This window comes from Pongo pygmaeus, chromosome 12 (genome assembly GCF_028885625.2).
Source record: "Pongo pygmaeus isolate AG05252 chromosome 12, NHGRI_mPonPyg2-v2.0_pri, whole genome shotgun sequence".
NCBI lineage: Eukaryota > Metazoa > Chordata > Mammalia > Primates > Hominidae > Pongo > Pongo pygmaeus.
The window spans coordinates 23,779,867-23,806,946 of NC_072385.2; the positions used below are offsets into that span (position 1 = coordinate 23,779,867).

A 27,080-nucleotide genomic window follows, 5' to 3' on the forward strand; every position below is an offset into this window, starting at 1 on the left:
GACGCGCAGCACCAAGCAGAGAGACCCCGGTGCAGGTTCCCAGCGCCGAACCAGCGCCGGCTGGGTGGACGCGGAAGGGGCTGGCGGCCGGGGCCGGTCCCAGACCCACTGCAGACCCCCAGCCTGTGGCGGTGGTCCCGTTCCGCCAGGAAACCGCCACCTGGAGCTGTGGGTCGCGCACATTAACGCATCCAGCGGACAAATGAAGGAGACCGAAATTCAAAGTTAAAGCAATGGTGACCCGAGAGGTGCCTTGGTGAGAAGGTCTGGGGTCCCGGTTACTGATGGTTATCATTCTTAGGAGATGCTGGTCACCTACGAAGCGAGAAAGGCATGAGGAGCGCCTGACCAAAGTGGTTTTGCCCTGCTTCCCGCAAGAGGTGGCACCCACGGCTGGAACGCAGGAGTCAGACCCGCAGGAGTCAGACCCACAGTCCCCAGCTCTGGACGCCCGCAGCGGGCCCTCGAAGAGGTTCAGGGCGGTGCCCGCGGCTCTCTGGCCGGGTCTCCCGGGGCGTGGGGCTGGGGGCGGGGTTGGGCAGCGGCCGGGGCTCCTCCCTCTTCTGCCCCGGGCTCCCCTGCTCTTAACCCGCGCGCGGGGGCGCCCAGGCCACTGGGCTCCGCGGAGCAAGCGAGAGGTCTGCGCGGAGTCTGAGCTGCGCGCGTCCCGTCCCAAGGCCGACGCCAGCACGCCGTCATGGCCCCCGCAGCGGCGTCGGGGGGCAGCACCCTGCCCAGTGGCTTCTCGGTCTTCACCACCTTGCCCGACTTGCTCTTCATCTTTGAGTTTGTGAGTGGCTCCTGGCCGGGGAAGGGACGGGTTGGGCTGAGCCGTGCGCTCTCTCGGGCGCCCAGCACAGCTGTCGGACGGGATCCGCTAGCTGCGCAGGTCCTGGGAGCATCGGGGCAGCAGGGGCAGGGCGGGGACTAAGCCAGGGAAGTCCCCTCCCACCTCCGGTCGTTTGTCCCCTTCTAGACCAACAGAATGAGGGGAACAGTCTACAGGACTATGGAGGAAAAACCGGGTTCCCAACCGGGGTCAGATGTTGGCAGCGGGCCAGGCGGGGACGGCTCTTGGTTCGCTGGTCCCAGAGCTGCGCGCGGGGCCCACTTGACGCGCGCAGCGCCACCGAAGCTCACGCCGCGCTTTACGCGGTTGGGTAGAAGTGCGCAGCTTTTTCAAGGGAGAAGGTTTCGTTAAAAAAGAAAAAAAAAATCAGCAAGAGAAACGTTAGTATTACCAACCGAGATTTGGAGATGAGAGGGAGCTGAATCTGGTTTATTTTCTTCTGGCCTTTGAAAGTTTCTGGCGAGGGAACGTATTTGCGACCAATTCGATCTGGAAATGAGGCCATCGTTTGTTCGGCCGCAGTCGTTCTGCCCCGTGTGTGGGGTGGGGGTGGAGGAGATGGGGGGTGGGGGGTGGCGGCGAGAGCGATCCGCGCGCCTCGGCTGACCTTGGGCAGGCCTGGGGCCTCTGCACCTGCGGTCGGTCCCGCCTTGCACGCACGGTCTCTGCCTGAGGCTGCAGGAAAGCGCTTCCTACTGAGAACTCCTGATAAGCGCTCACGGTGTCGCGAAGCCGAAGTGACCTCCCTCAGCCTCAACTCCCCGGGGGCCGCTGGCCTTCACCTGGGAGGGGTGTGCCCTGTATATTCTGTGGGTGCGGTCCGTCGCCGCCTGAGGGACACCTTTTCCGGCACCCCACCTTCAGAAGCGTCAGCGTGGAGAGTTGGGCGGGAAAGAAAATGTCGGAGCCTGGCTGTTTAAAAATTGGACCGCAGGTTGTTATTGCCTGATTGGAGGGGGAGGGTGTGAATACCAAAGGGAGCAGGTCAGTTCATCCAAGGAGGGCTTGGGGGCAGAGGCTAAGAGGGCTGCGGCGGCCTGGGAGCAGGGCTATCATTGAACTTGGGGTGAAAGTCCAGTCGAACCCAAACTTGGGTGGAACCAGTGACTTTAAATCCTAGGGATAGGCGGAATCAAAGCAGTTACATTTAGAAGAAACCCTGGACGCCAATGAACGCAGCCCCACCATTTACAGAGAGCCAGCCCCCTGCTGGCCTCCTTTTAGAAGTTCAGCATACAAGAAGGAGTGCCCCTGAGAGCAGGAACAGTCCAATTAGACGGGGCGATCTGATCTGCGGGAAAGGTGACCGGAGGCTCCCACCCAACCCACGAATGCTGCTGAGATTACAGGGGGAGTGGGAAACCTTGGAACCATCTACTACTGGCAGCTTGCTCTTCCAGCGTGGCTTTGTGGCCTGCCCGTAGTGGGGCTTCCAGAAGAAACAACTCCCCCTAGCCCAGAACGCTTCTCTCAGCTGACTTAGAAAGTCACTTCTCCACCTCACCCCTGTTCCCCACCTCCCTTCCTCACTTCCCGGGAGACCCGCAATGCATAGTCATCTCCAGGCGTCTTCCATATGCTCTAGATTAGGGGTGGGCTCGCAGGTGCCTGCCGACCGCAGGTGCAGAGGCCCCGGGCCTGCCCAAGGTCAGGGCTCGCAGAGAAGAGGAGAAAGCTGACCCCAAGCCTCTCAGTTCTCCTCTGCATGGACTGTAAATATGAAGCTGTATATATTTGATGTGTGGAAGGAGTGGAGGATTAAAGGGCCTGAGAAGGCGCTGGCCACCCGGGGAGAGTTTTTGTTTTTGTTTTTGAGACGGAGTCTCGCTCTGTCGCCCAGGCTGGAGTGCAGTGGCGCGATCTTGGCTCACTGCAGGCTCCGCCTCCCGGGTTCACCCCATTCTCCTGCCTCAACCTCCCAGCTACTCGAGAGTTTTTTTAAATTATGGAATATTACAACTCAACAACAAAAAGACAACCCAATTAGAAAATGGACAATGGACTTGAACAGAGGTTTCTACAAAGAAGATATACAAATGGCCAATATGCACATAAAAAGATGCTTAACATCATCAGGCATTAGAAAAACTAAATTAAAACCACAATGAGGCCAGGTGCGGTGGCTCACACCTGTAATCCCAGCACTTTGGGAGGCTGAGGTGGGTGGATCACCTGAGGTCAGGAGTTCGAGACCAGACTGACCAACGTGATGAAACCCTGTCTCTACTAAAAATACAAAAAAAAAAAAAAAAAAAAAAAAAACCCGGCGTGGGGTGGCTCATGCCTGTAGTCCCAGCTACTCAGCGGGCTGAGGCATGAGCATCGCTTGAACCTGGGAGGCAGAGGTTGCAGTAAGCCACGATCATGCCGCTGCACTCCAGCCTGGTCAACAGAGTGAGACTCGGTCTCAATAAATAAATAAGTAAATAAATTAAATAAATAAATAGAAAGAAAAAAATCACTATGAGATACCACTTCACACCCATTAGGATGGCTACTATCCAAAAAATGGAAAACACCAAGTATTGGATGTGGAGAAATTGAAACCCTTGTATGCCGCTGGTGGGAATGTGAAATGGTTCAGCCACTGTGGAAAACAGTTTGGTGTTCCCTCAAAAAATTATCCTCTGACCCAGCAATTCCACTCCTGGGTATATAACCAAAGGATTCAAAGCAGGGACTTTAGTATTGGCACATGCATGTTCATAGCAGCACTCTTCACAATAACACACAGCCCAGTGGCCATCAGCAATGAACTGAATAACAAAGTGGGACATATCCAAACGATGGATACGACCCGACCATAGAAAGGAATGAGGTACTGATACACGCTACAAAGTTGATAAACCTTGAAAACTCTATGCTAAGCAAAAGACACGAGGCACAAAACGTCATATAGTGTATGATTCCGTTTATATAAAATACTGGAATAGATAAATCCGTAGAGACAGAACACAAACGCTGATGGTTTGCCAGGGACCGAGGGGAGCAACTGTTTAATCGCTATGTGGTTTCCTTTTGTGGGTAATAATGCTTTGGAATTAGATTGAGTTGGTGGGTGCACAACAACATGAATGTACTAAATGCCACTGAACTGTCAACTTAAAATGATTGGTTTGATGATAGGTGAATTTCACCTCAAGTTTAAAAAACAAAAAATAGAAATATTTCAAATGCCACAGAAGAATATATATAATACTTTAACAGACACCTACATAATTATTGCCCAACTTTGTCAAATCTTAATATTTTGCCTTGTTTGCTTTTATGTATTAAGGAAATGAAGCTTTCAGATGGCATCTAAGCCTCCTAGACACCCTTCTGTTATCTTATGCTCTCTCTCCCTCCATCCTCAGGGCCACCTACCTGTAGGCTGAATGTGGTGTTCACTTCCAAGCACAGTTTAGACTTTTACTGCACACATATGAACTACACATGGCATTGTTTTACATGTTTTCGCACTTTATGAAAATGCCAGCATACAATACATATCCTTCTGCAACATGCTTTCCAGGCAACATTATGTTCTGAGATTTATACATGTTGACTTTGTTTATCCAGTCTTCTGTTAATATCCAGTCTTCTGTTAATAGACACTTTGGATAGTTCCAATTTGCTGCCTTTAGCTATTGCAGACAGCATTGCCAAGAACATTCTCATATTTGCCTCTGTAGTTACCTGTTGGAAATTTCTCCCAGAAACACGTGGAGGATGTGACTTGTTGGGTCACAGGGGATATGCACATTGTCATTTTCCCAGATGTTATCACATTGCCGTCCAAAAGAGTAATTCCCATTTACACACCCCAGGCGCAGATTTACTGGGAAGCTGATGTTTAATTAAGTTCAAGACCCCTACTTACTCAAGCCCCTTCCAAGACTCTGCCTAATTTTGTATTCTTTTATAAAGATGGTCCTCCCAATTGTTTAAGCTTCAGGCTAAACCTGGACCTTCCCCGGCCCCCACCAGCAGCACATGAAAGTCGCCATTGTTCCTCATCACTTGGTAGCGTCAGACTTTATAATTTTCTGCTAGTCTGATGGGTGTGAAATGCTTGATTATTTTTTAAATCTGTAGTCCACTGAGTTGTTGATGACTCATAGTTCAGATTCCCATGCCTGACCTCCCAACAGCCTGGGAGGCACAGATGTCCAAGCCGATCAGGGTGGAGCGCCACTTCCGTGGTGAGGGGACTGCCCACTGGAGCAAGTGAGGGTGGCAGCTCAGGGTGGGGCATAGCAACCTCTCCTTGGCCCGGCACCCCTATCCCAGACCTCCTGACCTCTGAAAGCTGCAGAGTCCTCACAGGAAGAGGAAGGCAGGCCCAACTAGGAAGTGAGACTGCCTTTCCAAATACCTCCGAAGCCACAGAGGCTGTGCCCTTATTGCAGGTGGCGGGGTCATCAGTGCAGCCCCATATAGGCCAAGGGTGAGATGGTCAATGTTCTCCGCTCCTCCAACAAAACCCAGGGCTTTGCTTCTCGTCTGCTCCCCTGCAAAAGTCCCATCCAGTGAGGAACTTTTCCTTTTGGAGCCACTCTCTGTCTCTGTCTCCTTCTTCATTCTAAGCCAGGGACTTCGTGACACTGGGCCACCATTCAGGGAACGAAAGTCTCACAGGGAAGGCTTTCTGTCTCAGCTGTGGCCCCCAGACGCAAGGTCTCCCACAGAGTGCCAGGAGAGACCCCCTACCCATTCAGGACTTGTGAAGGAAGTGCCTGAAGAGGGTTGTGAGATCATCTACTCAGCCCCCTCCTTCCCGGGCCACAAAGGAGGCACGGTTGTGAGTGAGAGTGTGAGGAATGCCGCTCAGCCCTCCAGGGGCAGGCCCTCCTCCTCTGTGCCCCAGAAACACGAAGAGAAGTGCGGTCACATCACGGGTTAGGGTTGGGGTGGGGAGACACCAGCAATCAGTTTGCAGTTTTGACAGTTACAGTGAACTGGACAGAGTAATGACTAAAATGACACCTTTTCTGTGACCCAAAGTGACTGGACTTTTATTAAGAGTGACCAGAGAGGTCTGGGGACTTGTGCTAGATTTCTACCTGGCTGAGGAACAGCCAGCCCGACAGACCTTGGACCGCATTAGGTGGTCCAAGCTGTGGCTGCATTGAGAAGGTGGCATGGGAACTCCTAGGAGACCAGAGATGTAGAATGACAGAAACCTCACTTTCAGAGCTGGCAGGGAACTGAGGCTCAGACAGGGAGCAACTTGCCTGGGTCACCGGGTCTCCAGGGTCCAGTGAGCACTTCTGGCAGTGAGCAGGTCATGCCCAGGCTTCTCCCTTCACCTAAACAGCCACACGAGATTTTGCTTGCACTAGAAAGCACACTGGGATCCTGAGTAGGCAGCCCTGCCCACCTGGCAGCCCTGGGCAAGGCTTGGGTCCCTTCTCTCCCCCAACAGGAATGAAGGGACAGCTCAGGACCACTGGGAAGCTCACACCTCCTCTGGGTCTCCTTGTCAAAAACACACCCTGCAGGTTCTGAGTCACGAGGTCCAGGTCAGGTTGAAGAACCCGCATTGCACTGCACACCCTCCACTGACTCGCTGAGACTTGGAGTGGACATCTGGAGGCCAGGCCACCCTCTTGATATTTTTGTGGGGAACAGAATAGTGGGAACAGTTCTCAGGGAGAGGCTGGGGCAAGCAGCCAGGTGCTCTGAGGTTCTCACAAGTCAGACCAGGGACCTCCTCTGTTCCTGGAGAAAGTTCCCTGCTGCGCTAGCTAGGAGCCTCTCCTACAGGCGCCAGGGAGTGGGGCAGGCCTTGCTTGGCCAGTACGGGATGGTGGCTGAGTTGGCCTTCCCTGACTGTGTCCACTGGCTCCTGGCTCTGTCCCCTCTCTGTAGCTATTTAGAGAGGGCTACTGCCTGATCTGCCATGTTTTCTCCTCTCTTCCTCTCTAAAGGGAGGAGAAGTGTTCTAGACAGAGGTTTCACAGGGGTTTGGTGGAGAAGTAACTTTTCTGGTTTTTCAAGACCAGAGGCTGGCTTTGGTGAGGACTCAGTGACTTTGAGCTGCTCCCTGGAAACTGCTAAGTGTGATGATGGGGCTCAGCTCCACAGGATTGTCAGACATGTGTCATCACACCTGAGCTATATTTTAAAAGATTGCCTTTTAGCTTTTCATAAGTCACTCCCCCACCTCACAGGGATGGGGCAATGCCAGAACTGGTGCAAAGGCACCCTTTCTGTCCCAGTGCTTTCAGAAGTGAGTAGGAAGCCCCACGATGCTGCTGCCAGCAGCACTCACACTCAGGTCGGCCAGGGACAAGGGCTGAATTTTGCACCTATACTCGCCACACCAGCAGGTGAGGGGTAGAGCATATTGTGCTGCCAGCACAGACTAGCTCTGCACAGCCTTAGCAGTGGCTTGGCTTTGTCCTGGGCCCAGACACATTCTCCAGATAAGGGGCTGGGAGTAGGGACTGGACTACCTGGAACCTGCCTTGACACAGGACAGAGCCAGCCAGACTTGAACTAGAAGGGGCTGGGGGCTGACTTAAGCCACTGTGGGGCTTCCTCCTGGCCCCTCCAGTCTCAGTCCCTGGACATGGTGCTTTGGACCAGCAGGCCTCAGGGACAGGTGCTGATAGGACACCCCAGCAGGTGTTCCCTCCTGGTGCTGATAGGTGTGAAGACAGTGGGGGACTGTGCCCCTTGTCCTTGAAGCAGGAACGTTCTGGGGTGTGTGGCCAGCTCCTTCTCACAGCTTTCAGATTGTCTCCAAGGGCGTGGAGCATGGAGCAGGTCCCTCGGGGTCTCTCATCAATTTGGAAGGCTCCAAATTGCCTTTGACACCCTGGTGAAAACTTTGGTTCCCAGTGAGCTCCTAGCTGGGCACGAGCAGTGTAGCCATTTCCCTTCTTGGGGTCATGAATGTACCACACTCTGATTCTCTGCAGCACTTCTCCCCAGGCTCTCTGCCACTGCCACCTCATTCATAGCTAGTGTTCTATGCCAGTATTGGGTGAATCATTTTAATGTACCCAGGCCCTGGGTCCTGAAAAACATATGTAGGAAATCAAAGGAAAGTCTGTCACCAGCCACAGCACCTCCGCAGTGGGAAGAGAAGGTGCAGGGTCGCACAGCCAGCCTCACTGACCTGCAGTTCCTGGCCAGAGCCTCCAGTCCCTGGGAGAATGCAGTGGGCTGGGAGGGGAGGGGCTGGAAGGGCAGGGGGAGGAGACAGAAAGTGAAAGTCCCAGAACCAACTTGGAGGGAGGCCCACGGTGGGGGGGGGGGCCCGGGAGGTGGGCACTCCAGGAATAGGGCTATGGGGAAGGACAGAAGATGACGTTCCCTGACGTGTGAGTGGAGTGGGGAGGGGTGGGGTCTGCATGACGGCCCCTCCCTCTTCTTCAGACTGAACTACAGGCCTGCATCTGCAGAAGAGGGAGCGGGATCCTTTGGCGTTTCATCTTGTGCTGTACGTGTCTTAAACACAAACCTTGCTATTGTTTTCCTCTGAAGGAACAGAGGCTATTGAGACTCATTGTTTCAGTGGCGGGCCAGGGAGGGAGAAGCCGGCTGGGAGTGGCCGAAAGACTAATTGGTTATTCTCCCTCCTCCATGTTAACGCGCCTGTAATCCCAGCACTCTGGGAGGTCAAGGTGAGAGCATCACTTGAGGTCAGGAGTTTGAGATCAGCCTGGGCAACATAGCAAGACCCCATTTCTACAAAAAATGTAAACAATTAGCCAACCATGATGGCTTGCACCCATAGTCCCAGCTACTCAGGAGGCTGGGATGGGAGGATCGCTTGAGCTTGGAGGTCAAGGCTGTAGTGAGCTGCGATCGCATCACTGCCCTCCAGTGTGGGTGACAGAGTGAGAACCTGTCACCAAAACAAAAATCTCATGGCCATTTCCAAAGCTGACCCTAGACACAGGAGGTAACTGTCACACCCATGGGGGCCTGGATCTGGGCCTCAGCCAGCTCGTCAGAGGAGCACCCAGCAGCTGTGGGAACGTGGGCAGGTAACTGTGCCTCAGTTTCTGCATCAGTAAAATGGGGACATAGCAGCACCTGCCTCACATAGCTACTGCCCCATAGCTATCAAGTGCTGTTATTATTAGTTGACTAACAATTTAAGCATCTGCTCTGAAACCAACTGGCCGACCTGTGCCGATGGCAGGGTCCGCAAGGCCCACCCCCATCACCTTTGCCGTAGGTGCCCTCTGTTCTATTCTCAGGCAGGTGCTGCATGAAGATTAGGATTGGGCCAGGCTGTGGAGGGCACACTTGACTTTTCCCTGGGGTCACTGAGTCCTGCACAGACACCACCTTCCTGGGACCTTCCCAGTGGCTCTCCTCTCACCAAGAAGGAACAACTGAGGGCAGAAGTCAGTGTGTCCTCAGCTAAGCGCTTGATGGGGCAGCCAAGGGGTGGAGGACAGGGTGGCAGCCCCAGCCTGCCTTCTGCCCAGGGAGTAGGCTGATTTCTAAGCCTCTCTGCATCACCCTGCCAGCCTGGTGCCAGGATGGGCAGGCAGAGCTTTGTGGATTCTGAGTGTGACACATAGCTACATCTGCCCGCAGGCATAGGAACGAATTACCGGTGGGCTCAGATTAAAGCTTTCAAAAGCGATTTGTCATCAGTGTCAGTGTGTCGGCTGTATGCAAGGGCATCGGTTCAGGCAGGGGGCAGCCTCTGGCAAAAACCTGTGCCCTCACCTCCCCCAGCCTCCATCCTGGCCCCCAGCTGCTTGGCAGGTGGGCATAGTTGGATTGAGGGGCCTGGCAGGAAAGGAACTGCCCAGCTTGTGGGTCTCAGGACTATTTCTAAAACCAGCCACAGACCTCCTTCATCTCCATTTGTGATCAGGTTGGGGGCGGCAGTGGGAATGCTTCTTTGTTGGAGGTGACCGTTTAGGCCCGAGCTAACCCATCACCTCCACCAGGAAGCCCACCCTCCTAGCACCCTTTCCTGGCACTCAGAGCACATCCTGCAGACCTTTGCTTATTGTCTGTCTCGTGCCTACACCCTGAGTCTGCCCACATCCCTGGCACAGATCAAGAACTCTGAAACATTTGTTCTCAGCAAGCATCGGTAGGGAAGGGGCTCAGGTCTCCTCTCTCACCTACCTAACATTGATGAATCATAAGATGAGTCCTTGACCTCAAAGGCGGACAGAGGGTGAAACTGACAAAGGCTGCCAGTCCCCAAGAGACTCTGGGAGTTCCAGCTCCCTTGGACCCTCCCAGACCCTGGGCGGGCAGCCTTCTCTCGCCTCTTGCAGGTGTACACCTGTTTTGTTGGTTTGTTCACATTACTAACCTACCTGGTGACTCCCATAAATCCCTTTTGTTTTTCTTGCATTTAAGCCACTCCTGTCTGGTCTAGCATTTCCACGGATTTTGCTTTTTACAGGTGGCTTACCCGGTATTTTCACAGAACCTCTTGGTTTCTGTTTATCCTGCTGGGTAAGGCCAGCAGATATAGATATGGTAGACAGAATTTTCCATTCAAATGAAGACATGCCTATCAGAAAGCCCCTAGATTTGTGGATCTGAGAGGAGTTTTCATGCATTCAGGAACTAGTGACCGTCCTCTAGCTCGTGAGGGAGGTGGGTGTTAAGTCAGTAGTCACTTTGTCCTGCTGGCAGCATGTGCTATGGGAGAGGCTTCCCTGGGGCTCAAGGGGGGTGAGATTGCAAGCCTGAACAGGGGGCTCTTCCCAGTCCATCTTGCCTTGTTAATATAAACTATGGCCCTCCACTCAGCTCTTAGATTTTTTTTTTTTTTTTTTTTTTTTTTGAGACAGAGTCTTGCTCTCTCGCCCAGGCTGGAGTGCAATGGTGCGATCTCGGCTCACTGCAACCTCTGCCTCCTGGGCTCACGCCATTCTCCTGCCTCAGCCTCCCGAGTAGCTGGGACTACAGGCGCCCACCACCACGCCCGGCTAATTTTTTGTATTTTTAGTAGAGACGGGGTTTCACCGTGTTAGCCAGGATGGTCTCGATCTCCTGACCTCGTGATCTGCTCGCCTCCACCTCCCCAAGTGCTGGGATTACAGGCGTGAGCCACTGCACCTGGCAACAGCTCTTAGATCTTTTAATCCCAAATCTCTATCCCCTTCTTCACAAACTGATCCAAACCCCCTGAGTCCTGCTCTTGCCTTCAGTTTAGATAAGGAACACTGTCTAAGGCTAGCTGGGGGTGATGATGGCATGAGGGGTCCCTCTGGGAGGAAGAAGCCTGCTGATGAAGAGGCCAGGAGGGGAGAGTGACTGGTGTAGGTAAACCAAGTCAGGTCCCAGCCCCGCTCCCAGGGTTCTCTTTGGTAGCAGTCCCAGGGGTCAGACTCCCAATAATCTGCCTTTTCAGTTGATGCAGGGAGAGGGTCACCACCCAGAGAATCTCGGACCCCTCCCCCCATCTCTTCCCATGGGCTTAGGTGGGGATCTTGTGCCAACTACCGGGCTCTGTCCCTGTCCTGTGTGATGTTCAGTATCTGGTCACCATTGCTCAGACACTGACACTTTCACCAGGGCCTGAATCCGCCCTTGGTGGACCCAGAGCTGCTCCAGTGGGGACTGTTGCAAGACTGCATGAGAGAGGAGAGGAAGGGAGAGGTGGGCTCTGTTCATTAAAGTGTGTCTTTGAACGAGATCCATTTCCTTGGGTGTGCCTGCCTTACTGTTGACCATTCCACTGTCAGCATCTGTTAAATGCGTGAGTGAATGAATGAATGAGTGACCAAGTGAGTGAGTCCGTGAGTGAGTAAGAAAGTGAGTGACTGAGTGAGTGACCGAGTGAGTGAGTGACTGACTGAGTGAGTGACTGAGTGACCGAGTGAGTGAGCGACTGACTGAGTGAGTGAGTGACTGAGTGAGTGACTGACTGACTGAGTGACTGAGTGAGTGACTGAGTGGATGAGTGAGTGACTGAGTGACTGAGTGAGTGACTGAATGGGTGAGTGAGTGAGTGAGTGAGTGAGTGACTGAGTGAGTGACTGAGTGACTGAGTGAGTAACTGAGTGGGTGAGTGAGTGACTGAGTGAGTGAGTGACTGACTGAGTTACTGAGTGAGTGAGTGAGTGACTGACTGAGTGGGTGAGTGAGTGAGTGACTGAGTGACTGAGTGACTGAGTGGGTGAGTGAGTGAGTGACTGAGTGACTGAGTGGGTGAGTGAGTGACTGAGTGAGTGACTGAGTGAGTGACTGAGTGAGTGAGTGAGTGACTGAGTGAGTGAGTGACTAAGTGAGTGAGTGAGCAAGCGAGTGAGTGACTGAGTGACTGAGTGAGTGACTGAGTGAGTAGCTGAGTGAGTGAGTGACTGAGTGACTGAGTGGGTGAGTGACTGACTGAGTGAGTGAGAGACTGAGTGACTGAGTGGGTGCGTGAGTGACTGAGTGAGTGAGAGACTGACTGAGTGAGTGAGTGACTGACTGAGTGAGTGAGTGACTGAGTGAGTGACTGAGTAAGTGAGTGACTAAGTGAGTGAGTGAGTGAGCAAGTAAGTGAGTGACTGAGTGAGTGACCGAGTGAGTGAGTGACTGAGTGAGTGAGTGAGTGACTGAGTGAGTGACTGAGTGACTGAGTGAGTGAGTGAGTGAGTGAGCAAGCGAGTGAGTGACTGAATGAGTGACTGAGTAAGTGAGTGACTGAGTGAGTGAGTGAGCAAGTGAGTGAGTGACTGAGTGACCGAGTGAGTGAGTGACTGAGTGAGTGAGTGACTGAGTGAGTGAGTGACTGAGTGACTGAGTGAGTGAGTGAGTGAGTGAGCAAGCGAGTGAGTGACTGAGCGAGTGACCGAGTGACTGAGTGAGTGAGTGAGTGACTGAGTGAGTGAGTGACTGAGTGAGTGAGTGGGTGAGTGAGTGACTTGGTGAGTGAGTGACTGAGTGAGTGACTGACTGAGTGAGTGAGTGACTGAATGAGTGAGTGACTGAGTGAGTGAGTGGGTGAGTGAGTGACTTGGTGAGTGAGTGACTTGGTGAGTGAGTGACTGACTGAGTGACTGACTCAGTGAGTGAGTGACTGAATGAGTGAGTGACTGAGTGAGTGAGTGGGTGAGTGAGTGAGTGAGTGACTGAGTGAGTGAGGGAAGCTTCCCTCTGGCTTGCTGGGACTGAGTTCCTTCGTACCAGGAGGTAGGTAGGGCTAACACAAGTAAAGAAGCCAAGCAGTGTTTACTCCTTGCCTCTCAGAACTGGAACAGAGTCCCCTATCCTTCCTCTCAGATGCATTTTCTTAGGGGAAGAGCCGCAGGACTTTGCGGAAGCCTTCAGCATTTGGGGGTCTTGGGTCTTCCCCGACCTCCTGCTCTGTGCATATTCCTTCTCCCACCACCTGGTGCTCGGTGCCCTCTTAACTTCATCCGGGCATCAAAGCCTGTTGTGCCATTTACTTGCTCTACAGTAGCTCATCCTTAACCCAGCTCTACCTGCCTACACACACACACACACACACACACACACACATGCACTCACATGCACACACATGCATGCACGTGCACACACATATACACAGTCATACACAGGCACATGCACACATACATATAGACATGCATATGCAGCACCATACACATACATACACATGCACAGACATACACACATACATATGTGCATACACACCTGCACACAAAAACTTACACATGCCTACAGAGAAGTACACACATGTGCATACATACACATACATATAGGCACATACATGCACATATACACAAGCATACATGTACACACACACACATATACATACATACGCACAGAAAAATGCTTCCTACCCTCCATCTCACTCCTAGAATGATTAGCTTTAAATCAATCAACCCATAGAGCTGGGCAAAGACTGCTGAGCCTCTCCTGAACCACACAGTTGTTTTTCTGGTCAGATCACCTACACAAAATGTCCTCCTGGCATTGAAATAACCCTTGGCTGCTAAGACGATTCAGTGAGTGAATAGATTGCCAGAAACATGAGTGGGGGTGCTCCTCCTGGTGGCCTTGGGAGGGCACAGAAGGGCTGGGAGCCTCCTGCAGTCCTCCCAGCAGACGGGGATGACTCCACATGCCTCCCTCGTCCGGCGAGGACATCTCTTCTTTTCCTTCCTGGGGAGATGATTTTTGTCACTTGACCTAAGTGGCAGGGGAGCTCAGCAATGGTGCACAGCCTCTGTTCGGTGGCTGGTTTCCTTTACATCTCAAGAATTCAAGGCACAAACTGTTGTTCACATATGCCTTTAAAGGCACACACCACGTGCTCGGTGCTGTTGGGAATTCTGATGCTGGGCTCTGGGGACCACACCACCAGGTGTGTAGATGGAAAGCCTTGCCTGGAAGACCTCTTTGGGTCACGTCTTGATGTGTCCTTGGAAGAATTTCCGCTTGTGGAGGCCCTAACAGAGTGAAATGGAGCCCCAGAAAAATATCCAGAAAATTTGAGCAAGCTCTCTGCATTGCCTCTATTACCCAGCCCTGCAGCGGAAGCACTGGGGACTGTGGATGAAGAGTTCTTTCAGCCACAGGGAATGGAAACTCCAGACGAATCTGAAGAATGTGCCAGAGAATGCGTCTTCCCGTCCTTGATGACCAGGCCCGTTGTTGGAAGGAAGGCTGGCTCATATCTTAGTATCCTTTGTGCTTCCTTGTGCGGGGCAGGCACATTTTTCTCAACTTTTGGTTTCTAGAGACCATAGGTTTTCTCTTTTTGATCCTTTTGAGGTTATTTTAAAATTCTGGCTCTTTTTGGGGTAGTTTTGGAGTAGATGATTGTGTGTATTGAGATCATATTCAGACTGCTGGGATTTTTCACATAGTTACAGAAGAGGCTGCTCCATCTAATGACAATTATGACAGCAAGCGCTTAGTGGCAGCCGGGTGCTGGCTCCCTGCAGATATAACCTGAGTCACAACTACTGTTATCACTACTTTTCAGATGAGGGGACAGAGAGATTCAATAACTTGCCCAGGGACAGCAGGTCACCCACTAGTGACACAGCTCACTTCAAACTCGTCAACCCTGGTTCCAAAGTGCACACCCTTAACCACCTCTTAAGCACCCTGGCTGCTTCCCATGATTAATTTGGAAAGAAAACAAGAGAAGCTTCTCCGAGTTCACACAAGAGCTCCCAGGAAGACAATTCCTGACAGATTTTTTTTCACAAACATCATTTCATTGGGTAGACCATGGATGTGAACTCTTTGGAAACTTTTTATCCAGTTTTGTACATTATCTCATGTTCTTAGAGAAGCTCAACTCTGCTCAGCACCCCCAACTGGACTGAATTAAAGATGGGTGATTTCCAGCTCTGTCATACCAGGGTTGGGAGGGGCCTCCAAACGCTCATGCACCCCCTCAGTCCCCATCCTCAGACAGTGAGGCTGCATCTCAGAGTTCAGAGGAAACCCAAGGATGAGCTAGTCTCATGTTCCAGGCAAGACAGGGATCCAAGCTCAAGGAGAAGAGAGGAGGGGAAAGGAGAGGAAACACTAGGGCGACATTTTGCACTGAGACGCCGGGCAGGACCTGGAGGGGGGCAGTCGGCTGGCATCGCTGGAAGGCAGGCAGGGCCCTGAGACAGGAGCTGTTTCCTCTTCTTACAGGAGTTACAGAGCATTGCCCATGGCCTTATGTTATGGCAACACATCACGAGGCCTTGGCCAAGAGTCTGGGGCATCTGTCCGATCACTCTGCTTCTTTCCTGGGAATCAGACTCTGGGCATGAGTCCTGGGCTTTGGTGGTTTTTTTCTAAAGGCGCCCCAGGTGACTTAATGTATAGTCAGGGCTGAGGAGGATAGAGTGTTTGCTGAGGCCCCAGTCCCATCTTCTAACTCAAGGCCCTGGGACTCAGAGCACTCAACCCTTGTCCCTCTGCAGCCACCCAGCTGGAGACGTTTGAGATCACCCAGCCAGCTGTCCCATCTCTATTTTGATGGACAGTGACAGGGTGCAGCTGTGGGGTCGGAGGAAGTCTGGCCTGTTGGCAGAAACGAAGGGGACACAGCACTGTGCCTCCAAGGTGCCAATAATGTTTTCAAAATAATTGCCTCTTTGCATTGCCACCTGGAGGCTGGGAGCCACCTGGAGTCTCCCTGATGAAAGGAAATGCTTGAACCCTCACATACTTCCTTGCTCTGAACAAATATTTGGCCAGTGGGGTCCTGAGGCCAGGCTGGAACAGATTGCTCCGTGCCCAGGAGTGCCTTATCTCCCTGGTGTGGGTGCCCTTCTTACTCTGTTTGCTCTCTGTACATTTAGTAGGTGGAGCAGGGCAGGAACCAGCTTTGACTCATGGTTTACAACAAATCTCAGCTTTGCACACAGCGGGGCTGGAGGTTCACCCTCCCTCAAGCCCTACCTTCTGCTACTCCTTGACCCATGCCCGGCTGCCCAGCCTTCAGCCTCCAAAGCCCTCACAGCTGCTTCAGCATCCTCTGAGCTTGGCATGTGCCCTTTCTGCCCCCTGGAGAGCCCCTCCCAGTCCTTTGGCCTGGGTAACCAGTTAGGTCCACCTCTCTCCAAGGCTCAACTGACCCTATGCACCTGTCCAGGCTGCTCTGCCCACTCGGGGCTGGTTGTCCACCTGCATTTTAAGTGGCTGCTTATGCATCTGTTTCCACTGAGCTGTCAGTCTCCTGCATGAACGACATCTTATTCCCAGGTATTGGTAGTGCTGGGCTCAGTGCCAGAAGCTTCATACTCACATCCGTAGTTTTAGCCAGTTCACACCAGCCCCCAGTGTGGGGAGACTGCTGCGAGTTGCCATTTGCAGAGAGGAAGCTGAGGCCAAGAGGCATGATCACTTGCTGCAGAGTCCCGCGGTGACTTTGGAGGACAGCTCCTCAACGGGAGTCCCCTGCCAAGGGGAGGGGGCCAGCAGGGCGCCTCTGCATTAGAATTCTCCCAGAGAAGACCGCAGCAAAGGCCTGTGCTCCAAAGGCAAGGGGCGTGACTCAGCTGAGGCAACAGCTGTTTCTGTTCCACAGACACCTAGCCGGGAATGAAATCTCTCCTGACCCGGCTGTGCCTTTCCCGTATCCTCCTCTTCTTCTCAGGGTTGCTCTGCACCCTCCTCCGTCCCGCCCCCGAGATGGCCCCTGTGACTCTGGGCTCTGCAGTCCTCCCTGGGCATCTCCTGGGCAGTGCTGAGGGGAAGGTCTACCGCCCCACTGCCCATCTCCTGGGAGCAAACTCCCTGGCTTTCATGATGTCATCTGTGCTGAGACATCTGTGACTACTTTCACCTTCATATGTTTCTGGGACAGGCAAGGACTGGTGTAAGAGCGTCCCTAGGAACGCGGTTCCTCAGAGGCTTCTGGGTTGGAGGCTCCAGGGACATGAGACACACTCACCCAGGGCCCCCTGAATGGTGGGGTCCAAAAGGGGCACTGTGCGGCTGCGACGGTAGAGATATTCTGTGTAAGACCCCTTGAGAGAGAATTTCTCACCTGAAGACATTATACTAAATGAAAGAAGTGAGTCACAAAAGTCCATATATTGAATGATTCCATTCATATGAAAGTTCAAAATATGGAAATTTGTAGAGATAGAAAGTAGATTCGTGGTTGCTTGGAATGGGGGCAGGGAAGCCACAGCTCATGGGATTTCTTTCCAAGGTGATGACAATGTTCCAAGATTGACTGTGGTGACGGACACGCATATCTGTGAATATTCTGAAAATCAGGGAATCACACCCTTTCAATGGGGGAATTGTATGGGCTGTGAATTATAGCTCATAAAGCTGTTTAAGAAAAGAAAAAGATAATGTCTCCCCACCGTCTCACTATGAAACATACCGCTTATAAATATACCATGCAAAGGAAAAAAGTCGGCCTCATTTTTTAAAGGACCCACTTGCAAGGTGATGCCCCCAGAGGCTGGGTGGGGTCCTGAGATCTGTCAGGGGACAGGAACTGGGGTTAAGCCCACGGTGGGTTTTGTTCTATGGACAACTGTGGACAAGTTTCCCACTATAGACTGCAGGAATCTGCGTGCCAGTGTGGGGAGCATGGAATTTCCCAGGGAGCTGGAAAATAGTCTTCATCAGGTTGGTAAAAGCACACACTGGAACAGGGCAGAGAGTCTGGCCTGACCTCAAGGCCCTCCGCGCAGCTGCCGGAAGCTCAGAGCCCAGGCTGTGGCTGCAGCCAGCAAGGTGCACACAGGAGGCTGTGACCAGCTCTCCACGCACTGACTTCCCCTCACTTTTCCTGCCCTTGATTCCTCACACCACTCACATCTTAAGCCACATGGGAAGAAAGGAGTGGAGTGAGATGACTCTGCAGACAGGAGCTGAGGACTACCTTCTCAGATTTGCCATTTCCAGCTGCCGTCTGTGCATTAATTCACCTCGTATGTATTTTACAGTTAATTTTTCCCAAAATAATGACATTGCAACCATAAGCATAGAAACAATGTCACTATCCCGTTTACCTTTGCCTATCCGCGCTATTGGAGAACTCCAGACACCTGGCTCCACTCTGAGCCCTTCTTGCCTTCATCAGAAGAACCAAAGAGAGTAAAGGAGGAGGAAAATCGTTTCCTCACTGTGAAATTCAGTGTTCCTCGATAGCATGCGTATTGGTCACCCGTAAGCGCCTCTGGCCCACGGGGTCCCACTGGGGTTCCATAACGGAGTCTCTTCCCAACCATGTGCAACCCAAGCTGCTCCTTTGGGGTTTGGTTCATAAGTGGCTCTAGTTCAGCCACACCCAGGTACCAGGAGACCAAAGGTCCGTTAGCTGACTTGGACACCGATGCATGGCTGTATGGGTCTTCTCCTGGTCCCCACCAGTGAGGCAGCTGTGAGCAAGGCAGACCTCAAGCCCACCATCACCTGGTCAGGGAAAGCGCCATGTTATCCCTAACCCAATACACCTGTGTTTGTGCTGCGTGCTACAGAGAAGACGTGCAGGACTCCCCGAGACTGTGTGAATGAGGAAGCAACTTAAATTGGTCCTCCTGGGAGGGTCAGGTAGCCACCAGGCAAAAGGCACTTAGAAGCGGGGTTCCCAGGCCAGGGCCTCCCTCTTCCCGCTGGATGTGCCCGCTGGATTCTCCCATTTCTCCATACCACCCTCGCATGCCTCCTGAATCCAAGCCCCGCCTGTACCAATGCGCTCCTGTGCCTCCGTCAGTGCCCGTTATGGAAAAGGCCACAAAATCTGTTGGATCTTAAACTCAACTGTGGATGGAATCTACACACATCCTATTCCATGGTGGTCTGGGCATTTTTATTTAATTGATTTAGCTCCCATTTTTGTAAGATGCACAGTGCATCCCACTGGCCCTGCCACGTGCCTTCAGGCAACCTAAGATCCATCAGCAGAGGACGCTTTCTGGTCAGAGATGCCCACATCTGATTCCTTAGGGACAACTTGGTTTTAATAAATCCAAAGTCTTCATTGCACTGATTTTTCTACCCAAAAGCAATTCTCTCCTGATTGCTTCTCAGCCAAGCAGCTCAGAGAACACCTGTGAAGGCAGCGGTATCTCTCACCCAGCAGGTGGGCAGCAGGTGCAGGGAGGTAGGGGGGTCAAGGTGCTATGTGAATTCAAACCAAAGGGGACATAGGCCTGGGAGGGCAGCCCCATCCTCAGCCCCCCAGACACTTCTGTAGTACCTTGGAGACTTTTGGCTGCAAAGGAATCTCCACACAGGCCTGGAGTGCTTCGAGCCCAGTCCTCATCCAAGTGGGGAACATGTGGATGAGGCTGAGCTGATTCTTACTGGTGGGGGTGGTGCTGGGGGAGATGAGGAGAAGGGAAAGAGAAGTGCAGAAAGTCCCCGCTGGGGTTTGTACACGCCTGTCCACAGTGAGGAACGGGGTTTGTATGTACCCATCCGCTGTGGGGAGCGGGTTTGTATGTGTCCATCCACGGCGAGGAGCAGGGCTGGGCTACTGAGGGGTGCTACTGGCCCCCATATCTGCTCCTCTTTGACTGTATGGGGCTCACTGACCCTGGCGACATCAACTGGGGTGTATTCTGGATAACCACGGGAATGTACTTCCCTCGTGCCCATCCTCAGCCATCCAAGAGACAAGGCTGTCCTTGGTCACTCCATTCCAACTCCAAATCTGGTCATCAGAACACTTCCTGGACTTGGGAATATAAGGAGTTGAATCCAGAAAAAGAAATAATGAGCAAGAGAAAGAAAGAGAGAGAAAAAGAAAGAGAGAGAGAGAAAAGAAAGAAAGAGAGAGAGAGAAAGAGAGAAAGAGAAAGCAAGAAAGCAAGCAAGCAAAGAAAGAAAGAGAAAAGGAAGGAAGGAAGGAGAGGGAGGGAGGGAAGAAGAAAGGAAGGAAAGAGAGAGAGAGAGAAAGAAAGGACGAGCAGGGCGGGGAACTACTGACAGTGTGGTTAATTTGTTTTGCCGAATAAAGACCAAAAAGATCTGCTGGTCACTACCATTGCATAAAAGAAAGGACATTTTAGTATCAAAGCAAGTAGGAGGGCTAGAATATCAGAAGAAATAGCAGCCCTTCTCATGACAATACCAAATGGCATAAATCCTTTCTTGGAATGATGAATTACTTAATTTCCACCTACCTCAGTTTCCTCATCTGGCCAACGGGTCGGCATTGCTCATAGGGTTGCTGTGAGAATCACTGAGTTATTATTTGTAAAGTGCTTAGGATAGTGCCTGGAATGTAGATCTGATATAAGTGTTTCTTAAATAAAAAATTAAACCCATATTTAAAAAATTAATCAGGTCAGGTGCAGTGGCTCACGCCTGTAATCCCAACCCTTTGGGAGGCTGGGGAGGGTAGATCACCTGAGGTCAGGAGTTCAAGACCAGCCTGGCCAACATGGTGAAACCTCGTCTCTACCAAAAATAGAAAAATTAGCTGGGCATGGTGGCATGCACCTGTAATCCCAGCTAGTCAGGAAGCTGAGGCATGAGAATCACTTGAACCCAGGAGGCAGAGGTTGTAGTGAGCCACACGCCACTGTACTCTTGCCTGGGTGACAGAGCAAGACTCTGTCTCAAGAAAAAAAAATTTTTTAAAGTTAATCAGGGCAAGCGTGCCGGGGATTGGGACTGAGATCCAGCACAGGGCCCTGGGGGCACTAACGATGCATTTTTGGAGAGGAAAATGCCTGCCCTGTTCTCTTTGCCTGCTTCCTGTGTTTTTGCACCCCAGTCACCCCATGTGACCGCTGGTCGGGGGCCCTTCCTGGGCTGGGGCTCTCCTCTAGGCCAAAACTCACCCCTCCTCCTCCTCCCCCGCAGATCTTCGGGGGCCTGGTGTGGATCCTGGTGGCCTCCTCCCTGGTGCCCTGGCCCCTGGTCCAGGGCTGGGTGATGTTCGTGTCTGTGTTCTGCTTCGTGGCCACCACCACCTTGATCATCCTGTACATAATTGGAGCCCACGGTGGAGAGACTTCCTGGGTCACCTTGGTGAGTCCAGCCCAGGGCGGCTGCTGGTTGTGGGGGGGCGCAGGAAGTACTGGTCCCTGGCCTGGTAGGGTGGGCTTTTCCAGTGCCAGGTGAGACTTCTCCGTAGATGTCACCCCACCATGTTCCAAGGCTGAGCCTGCCCAGGGCTCCCAGCAGCAGAATCAGGAGAGGCAGGGGCAGAGGCAAGGTCGCCGCTGCCAACCCTCACTGGACCTGTTCTGTGTTCTCCTGCATGACTGCCTTTCCATGGATAACCAGCTGCCCAGCCCCCACACCACCTGTACCCACCGGGTGCCTGCCTGCCCCTCCCATCACCCGCGAGTGCTGTTTTCACCTCAGGGCAGCAGGGCCCCGGAGGCCGACCGAGGTGTTGGGCTCCAGAAACTGGCCCTGGCTCTGAGGGTCAGTCCATGCTTACTGTCCAGCTCCTCAGCCACTGCCTTCCAAGCAGGGCTGCCAGAGAGCACTGGGAAACAGAAGCGGCCTTTGGTCATTATTCTGTATAAATTCTGCTTTGAGGCCCATGAAAAGGTAACTTTTACATGTAGGACACTTGCCTGTTACCTGCTGTAGGGGTGGTGGGGCCATTTGGCCAAGGCTGTCACTCTCAAAAGCTCTGCAACTTAGACTTTTGAAATCACTTCCAAATCACAACTACACAAAACCCTGTTTTAGTACCTTTTTGCTTTCATTTATTTCTTTATTTTGAGTTGGGGGTCTCATTCTATCACCCAGGCTGGAGTGCAGTGGCGCAATCTCATCTCACTGCAGCCTCGACCTCCCAGGCTCAAGTGATCGTCCTGCCACAGCCTCCTGAGTAGCTGGGACTACAGGCATGTGCCACCACACCCAGCTAAGATTTATTGTTTTGTGTAGAAATGGGGATCTAACTATGTTTCCCAGGCTGGTCTCAAGTCCTGGCCTCAAGAGATCCTCCTGCACCAATCTCCCAAAGCTCTAGGATTACAGTCGTGAGCCACCACGCCCAGCCCTTTTTTGCTTTTAAATATACCAGGAGCCAAAAATAAGCAATGAAACAAAACGAAACAAAACAAAAGAAACAGCATGGTCCTGCCTCACCCTGCACTGGTCAGTGAGGCCACACCCAAGCTGGACTATGGCCATGCACGACACTTCTCAGATCCAGGACCAGCTTTTCCCTGCGACACCCCAAGCTGCCAGCCCCTCCTCCACCTCTCCCTTGACCTTTCCTCAGGGGAGACCAGTGTCCCATCCCCAGCGAAGTGCTCACTCTGGCCCCACAGCAGTGAAGTGAGACTCAGCGCAGCAGGGCAGGCATGGGACCTCCATGACAAGGTTGGGAGGAGTGGGATTCAAAGGAAGTGGGGGGAGAGGCAAGGGGCGGGGGCAGAGGGGACCTCGGCTCTGCATCTGGGTCCCGTCTGTCTCTCCGCATCCCTCTGACACCCCGTCTGCCCCGCAGGACGCAGCCTACCACTGCACCGCTGCCCTCTTTTACCTCAGCGCCTCGGTCCTGGAGGCCCTGGCCACCATCACGATGCAAGACGGCTTCACCTACAGGCACTACCATGAAAACATTGCTGCCGTGGTGAGTCTGGGCACCTGGGGCTGTGTCCACAGCGGGCGGCTCCGTGGCTGGCAGGGCGTGTGCGGAGGCTGCCCAGGCCCTTGGTCTGTTTTCAGCTCACCAACTTTTGAGTGAGTTCAAACCTTGCCTTAATCCCTGGAGCAGGAAAGCCCCCGAGAAGGGCAGTGTCGTGTCGTGCCCAAGACTCCGCTTAGTCGTCCGGCCAGGGCTGCATGCCCCAGGCCTGCGTGGGTTTTGCAGAGGGCAGATGTGTGAGGGGATGTGGCTGCCCAGCGCCCTGTCCGAGTGCTCCCTGAACAATCTTATTTAACATCTATGGCAACCCTACAACCCAGGATTATGACACCCATCTCACAGACGGAGAAGTGGGGCCAGAGAGCGTAAGTGACTGGCCCAAGATCACCAGTCATTGTGGGGCCCGGCATCAACGCTGGGGGCCCAGTCCCCACACTCTCAGCACCAGTTTGGGGCTGTGAATCTGACCTCATGGGTCTCCTGACTCTCCCCAAGTGGCCATCCATTGAAGCATCCAGCCACGAGTGGAGACACTGAGGCCAGGTGGATTTTCTTCTTAATGGACTGGATCAGAATGACAGGGTAACAGAATATATTGTTTCATCACGTGTTTTCCAGAGCTGTGCATGTGTGACCTTGCACCAGTCTACGATATAAAACAATAAAACATGCTTCTCACCATGGGTATTGTTAAAAAGTAAGAAGTTTCAGAAAGAGCACTCTTCAGGTCTCTAGAACTTGACCTATGAATTATGCAAATCCCAAGGTAGAATGTGGTGACAGATCCTGAGATACCAGCTCTAGTGGCCAAAGCTGTGTCATCCTCTCTTTTTGGAAAGTGTAGGGCAGAGGCTGAGAGAAGACCCACAGATAGGCATTAGAAATGCGGTTGGCGAAGTGCCTCTTCCCACTCCCAGAAGGAGGGCCCCAGGGGAAAATCCCTCAAAGCCTCATTTGCTGGTCCCTTTGCACAGTCCCCTGCCCTGGGGAAACCACACACTGCCCTCAAGCTTCCAGCCTACAACCGCTCCCCTAAAAAGGGCCCCCTCAGGATCCTGGCATCCCCCCAGGGGTTCCGCGGTGTGGAAACATCTCCCGTGTTGGCCTGTCTCCCAACATGGCTGGTTTCCAAGCAGCAGCACAGCCAGGGGGCACCTTGACTGATCTTCCTTCCTGGGGAGGCTGGTGACCCACCCTCCATCTTCTTCACACAATTCCATCTCATCTCTCTCTCCCAAGACTGCCTCATACTTCCCCCATCCCAACCAAGCCTTCTCTTTTAACAAACATCAGCAAAGTGTCTGACAATAATTTCCATAAAATTGTTGTGGACAAAGGTTGCGAAATGTAGATGGGATATGGTTAGTGGGTCAGCACTTGATGGAAAAACCCAGCTAGGGGAATGAACACCTTCCCGCTGGGCAGGTCTCTAGTTGAGAACCACTAGGCTCTACTGCCTTCTGAATTTTCTCTTTTACCTTTTATCAAAGGCAGCACACAGCCAGATAGGTGTGCAGTTACAAGCCCACAGCTTGATGGATTTCATACAGCGAACTCCGTGTGTGGATGGTGTCTGGACTAAGAATTAGGGCCAGTTACCAGCGCACAGCTTGATGAATTTTCATAGAGCGAAACTCCCCTGTATAGTTGGCATCTAGACTAAGAATTAGGGCCTGATAAACCACTCCCAGAAATCCCCTCAAGTCGTGTCCCCATCACTGTGCACCCCCACCACCACCCAATTCTGATTTCTAGCACCCTGTTCAGTTTTGCCTGCCTTTGAACTTCATATAAGTGGAATTATACAGTGGGTACTCATGTGTGGCTTCTTTCTCTCACCCTTGTGTTTGTGAGATTCACCCAAGTGTCTGGGTGTAGATGCGGGTTGTTTGTTCTCATTACTGTATAGTATTCCCTTGTAGGAATAGACCAACAGCTATTTATCCATCCCATGACTGACCATGTTCCCATTTTTTTTTTTTTTTAGTTGAGTTGGATAGACACGAATATGTTCATGCAGACAGGAGCATTAGAATTGAGAACCAGAGTGTTCTCAGCTGGCAGATGCGCCCAGATAAAACCACCAAGGGGAAATCTGCACGGTGTTCGATGTAAAGTCACGCCTTTCAACTCACGGTATCAACTGCATCTGTCCGTGAGAGAGAAAGAAGTTGGTTACTCAGGATTCAATCCCAGACCTGCCCAACCACAGCATGCCCAGACCAGGGGATACTTGGGTACAGGGAGGCACCTCACACCCTCTCTCACACAGCCTGGTTTTGGAAGCAGCCAGCCTGCCTCACATCCACTGTGTGGCTACTAATTAGGGTCTGTTCCAAGCTGAGCTCCTCCCTCTCTCCTTTGTGGGTGGCGGAGCTGCTTTGCCAAGGAGACCCCAGGGATGGGTGGAAGTCGCCTGGGGCGAGATGGAAATTTCTGGAGAAATCTGGAGGTTTCTAGATTATACAATAGTGGGCAGTGATGGCTGCAGTTTAGGGCGAGGGCTTTCTGAAGCCAAAATTTGCCCATTCGTGCCCAGCTCTACGTGTTCCCAGTGGGCCATTTCTTGAACCCACTTGGAAAATTAGTCTCCACTGCTCTTCCTGCTGGGGACTTCCAAGGTGCTTCTGCCAAAGGCTTTCGTTGGTCTGGAATGCCCACCTTTTATGGACGGCTGCCCACTGGTGTCTGACTGCTCCTCCCCAGATACGTTCTCTTAAATGTGTTATTCAATAATTCAGCTTACTCACCGCCTCCGGGCAATGAGGGAAAGGGCTTGGCCAGGTGTAGGGGCAGGAGAGCAGGCACCCTGAGGGCTGGGGTTGATGAGCATTTTCAGGAGTCACAGAGGCATAGCCGCCCTAAATGGACGTCGTGCCTGAGCTGGAAACCCTTGACCCCCACCCAAGGTCACAAAACCAGGTGCAGAGATTGGACTTGGCAGCAGGCAGGGCTTCAGGGAGTAGGGTGATGGGAGCAGACAGTGCCCAGGAGGACACAGCAAGTCCCCAGCAAGCAGGGCCATCGCTCCAAGGGCCACAGTGGCTGACTGGATGGTCCCAACAGTAAGGCTTTAGACAAAAGCTCAAAATCCCTCCTCCCCTTCTCTGTCCCTCACTTCCTAAGAAGTCTGGCTCCCTCAGCCACACCTGTGATATTAAGAATCCTAAAACAAAATAATGATAGGGCAAGGATGTCCAGGCAGCATGGGGACTTTCACCAGGGCCAGCAAACCCAGGTATTTACAATCTCTCAACCGAGCTACCAGGACCACAGCTGGAGGGCGCTGGTCTCACTGGTATTGGGGAAGGAAGTTGTCCCTGAAGAGTTACCTGCCTGAGATGCTTTCATTGGAGGGGCCTTTGAGGACTCCATCTCAAGTCCACTGAAACCTCAAGCTGAGACCAATGTGATGCTGGGTGATAGTGGAGAGTCTTACCTTGCATACCAGGTCTGGGAGACTGTTAGGTCACATGGAGCTCTGTACTGAGAGGATTTGGTGCACACCTGGGCTCAGCAGGGAGGGCGTCCATGTGAGGGGTGAGAAGCAATGACAGCCCAAGCTCTCTGAGTCTGGCCCCCTGCGCCATGTGGGGTTGGATGCAGTGCAGACACTGTGCCTTGCTCTCCCTACACAAACCCATTAACGGCCATTTCTCTTGGTTCCAGGTGTTCTCCTACGTAGCCACTCTGCTCTACGTGGTCCATGCGGTGTTCTCCTTAATCAGATGGAAGTCTTCATAAAGCCGCAGTAGAACTTGAGCTGAAAACCCAGATGGTGTTAACTGGCCGCCCCACCTTCCGGCATAACTTTTTAGAAAACAGAAATGCCCTTGATGGTGGAAAAAAGAAAACAACCACTCCCTCACCGCCCCAAAAAAAAAAAAAAAAAGTCCTGCCCTGTTGCTTGTGGGTGCCGTGTTTACTCTCCCGTGTGCCTTCGCGTCCCGGTTGGGAGCTTGCTGTGTCTAACCTCCAACTGCTGTGCTGGCTGCTAGGGTCACCTCCTGTTTGTGAAAGGGGACCTTCTTGTTCGGGGGTGGGAAGTGGGGACTGTGACCTGAGAAGGAATCAAAGATCCTCTGCTGACCCCTGGAGCAGCTCTCGAGAACTACCTGTTGGTACTGTCCACAGGCTCTCCTGAGCACCCCATCTTGTGCCATGTTTTAAGTCTTCATGGATGTTCTGCATGTCATGGGGACTAAAACTCACCCGACAGATCTTTCCAGAGGTCCATGGTGGAAGATGATAACCCTGTGAAATACTTTATAAAGTGTCTTTATGTTCAATACA

At 52.5% G+C, this 27,080-nt stretch overlaps 1 protein-coding gene across 1 annotated transcript; it reads left to right on the forward strand.

Annotated features, from left to right (window-relative positions):
- Positions 1-545: 545 nt before the first annotated feature.
- MAL (mal, T cell differentiation protein) lies at positions 546-27,080 on the forward strand. The gene is made up of 4 exons (XM_054472722.2): positions 546-790; positions 21,035-21,202; positions 22,647-22,772; positions 26,457-27,080. The coding sequence occupies exons 1-4, from the start codon at positions 698-700 to the stop codon at positions 26,529-26,531; spliced, it is 462 nt and encodes a 153-aa protein (XP_054328697.1). The 5' UTR covers positions 546-697; the 3' UTR covers positions 26,532-27,080.

Bases quoted from the DNA above. Each gene is read 5' to 3' on its own strand.
- MAL (XM_054472722.2), top strand. From the start codon at position 698: ATGGCCCCCGCAGCGGCGTCGGGGGGCAGCACCCTGCCCAGTGGCTTC. The intron at 21,203-22,646 runs GTGAGTCCAGCC...TCTGCCCCGCAG, and splicing joins AGACTTCCTGGGTCACCTTG to GACGCAGCCTACCACTGCAC. The intron at 22,773-26,456 runs GTGAGTCTGGGC...TCTTGGTTCCAG, and splicing joins ATGAAAACATTGCTGCCGTG to GTGTTCTCCTACGTAGCCAC.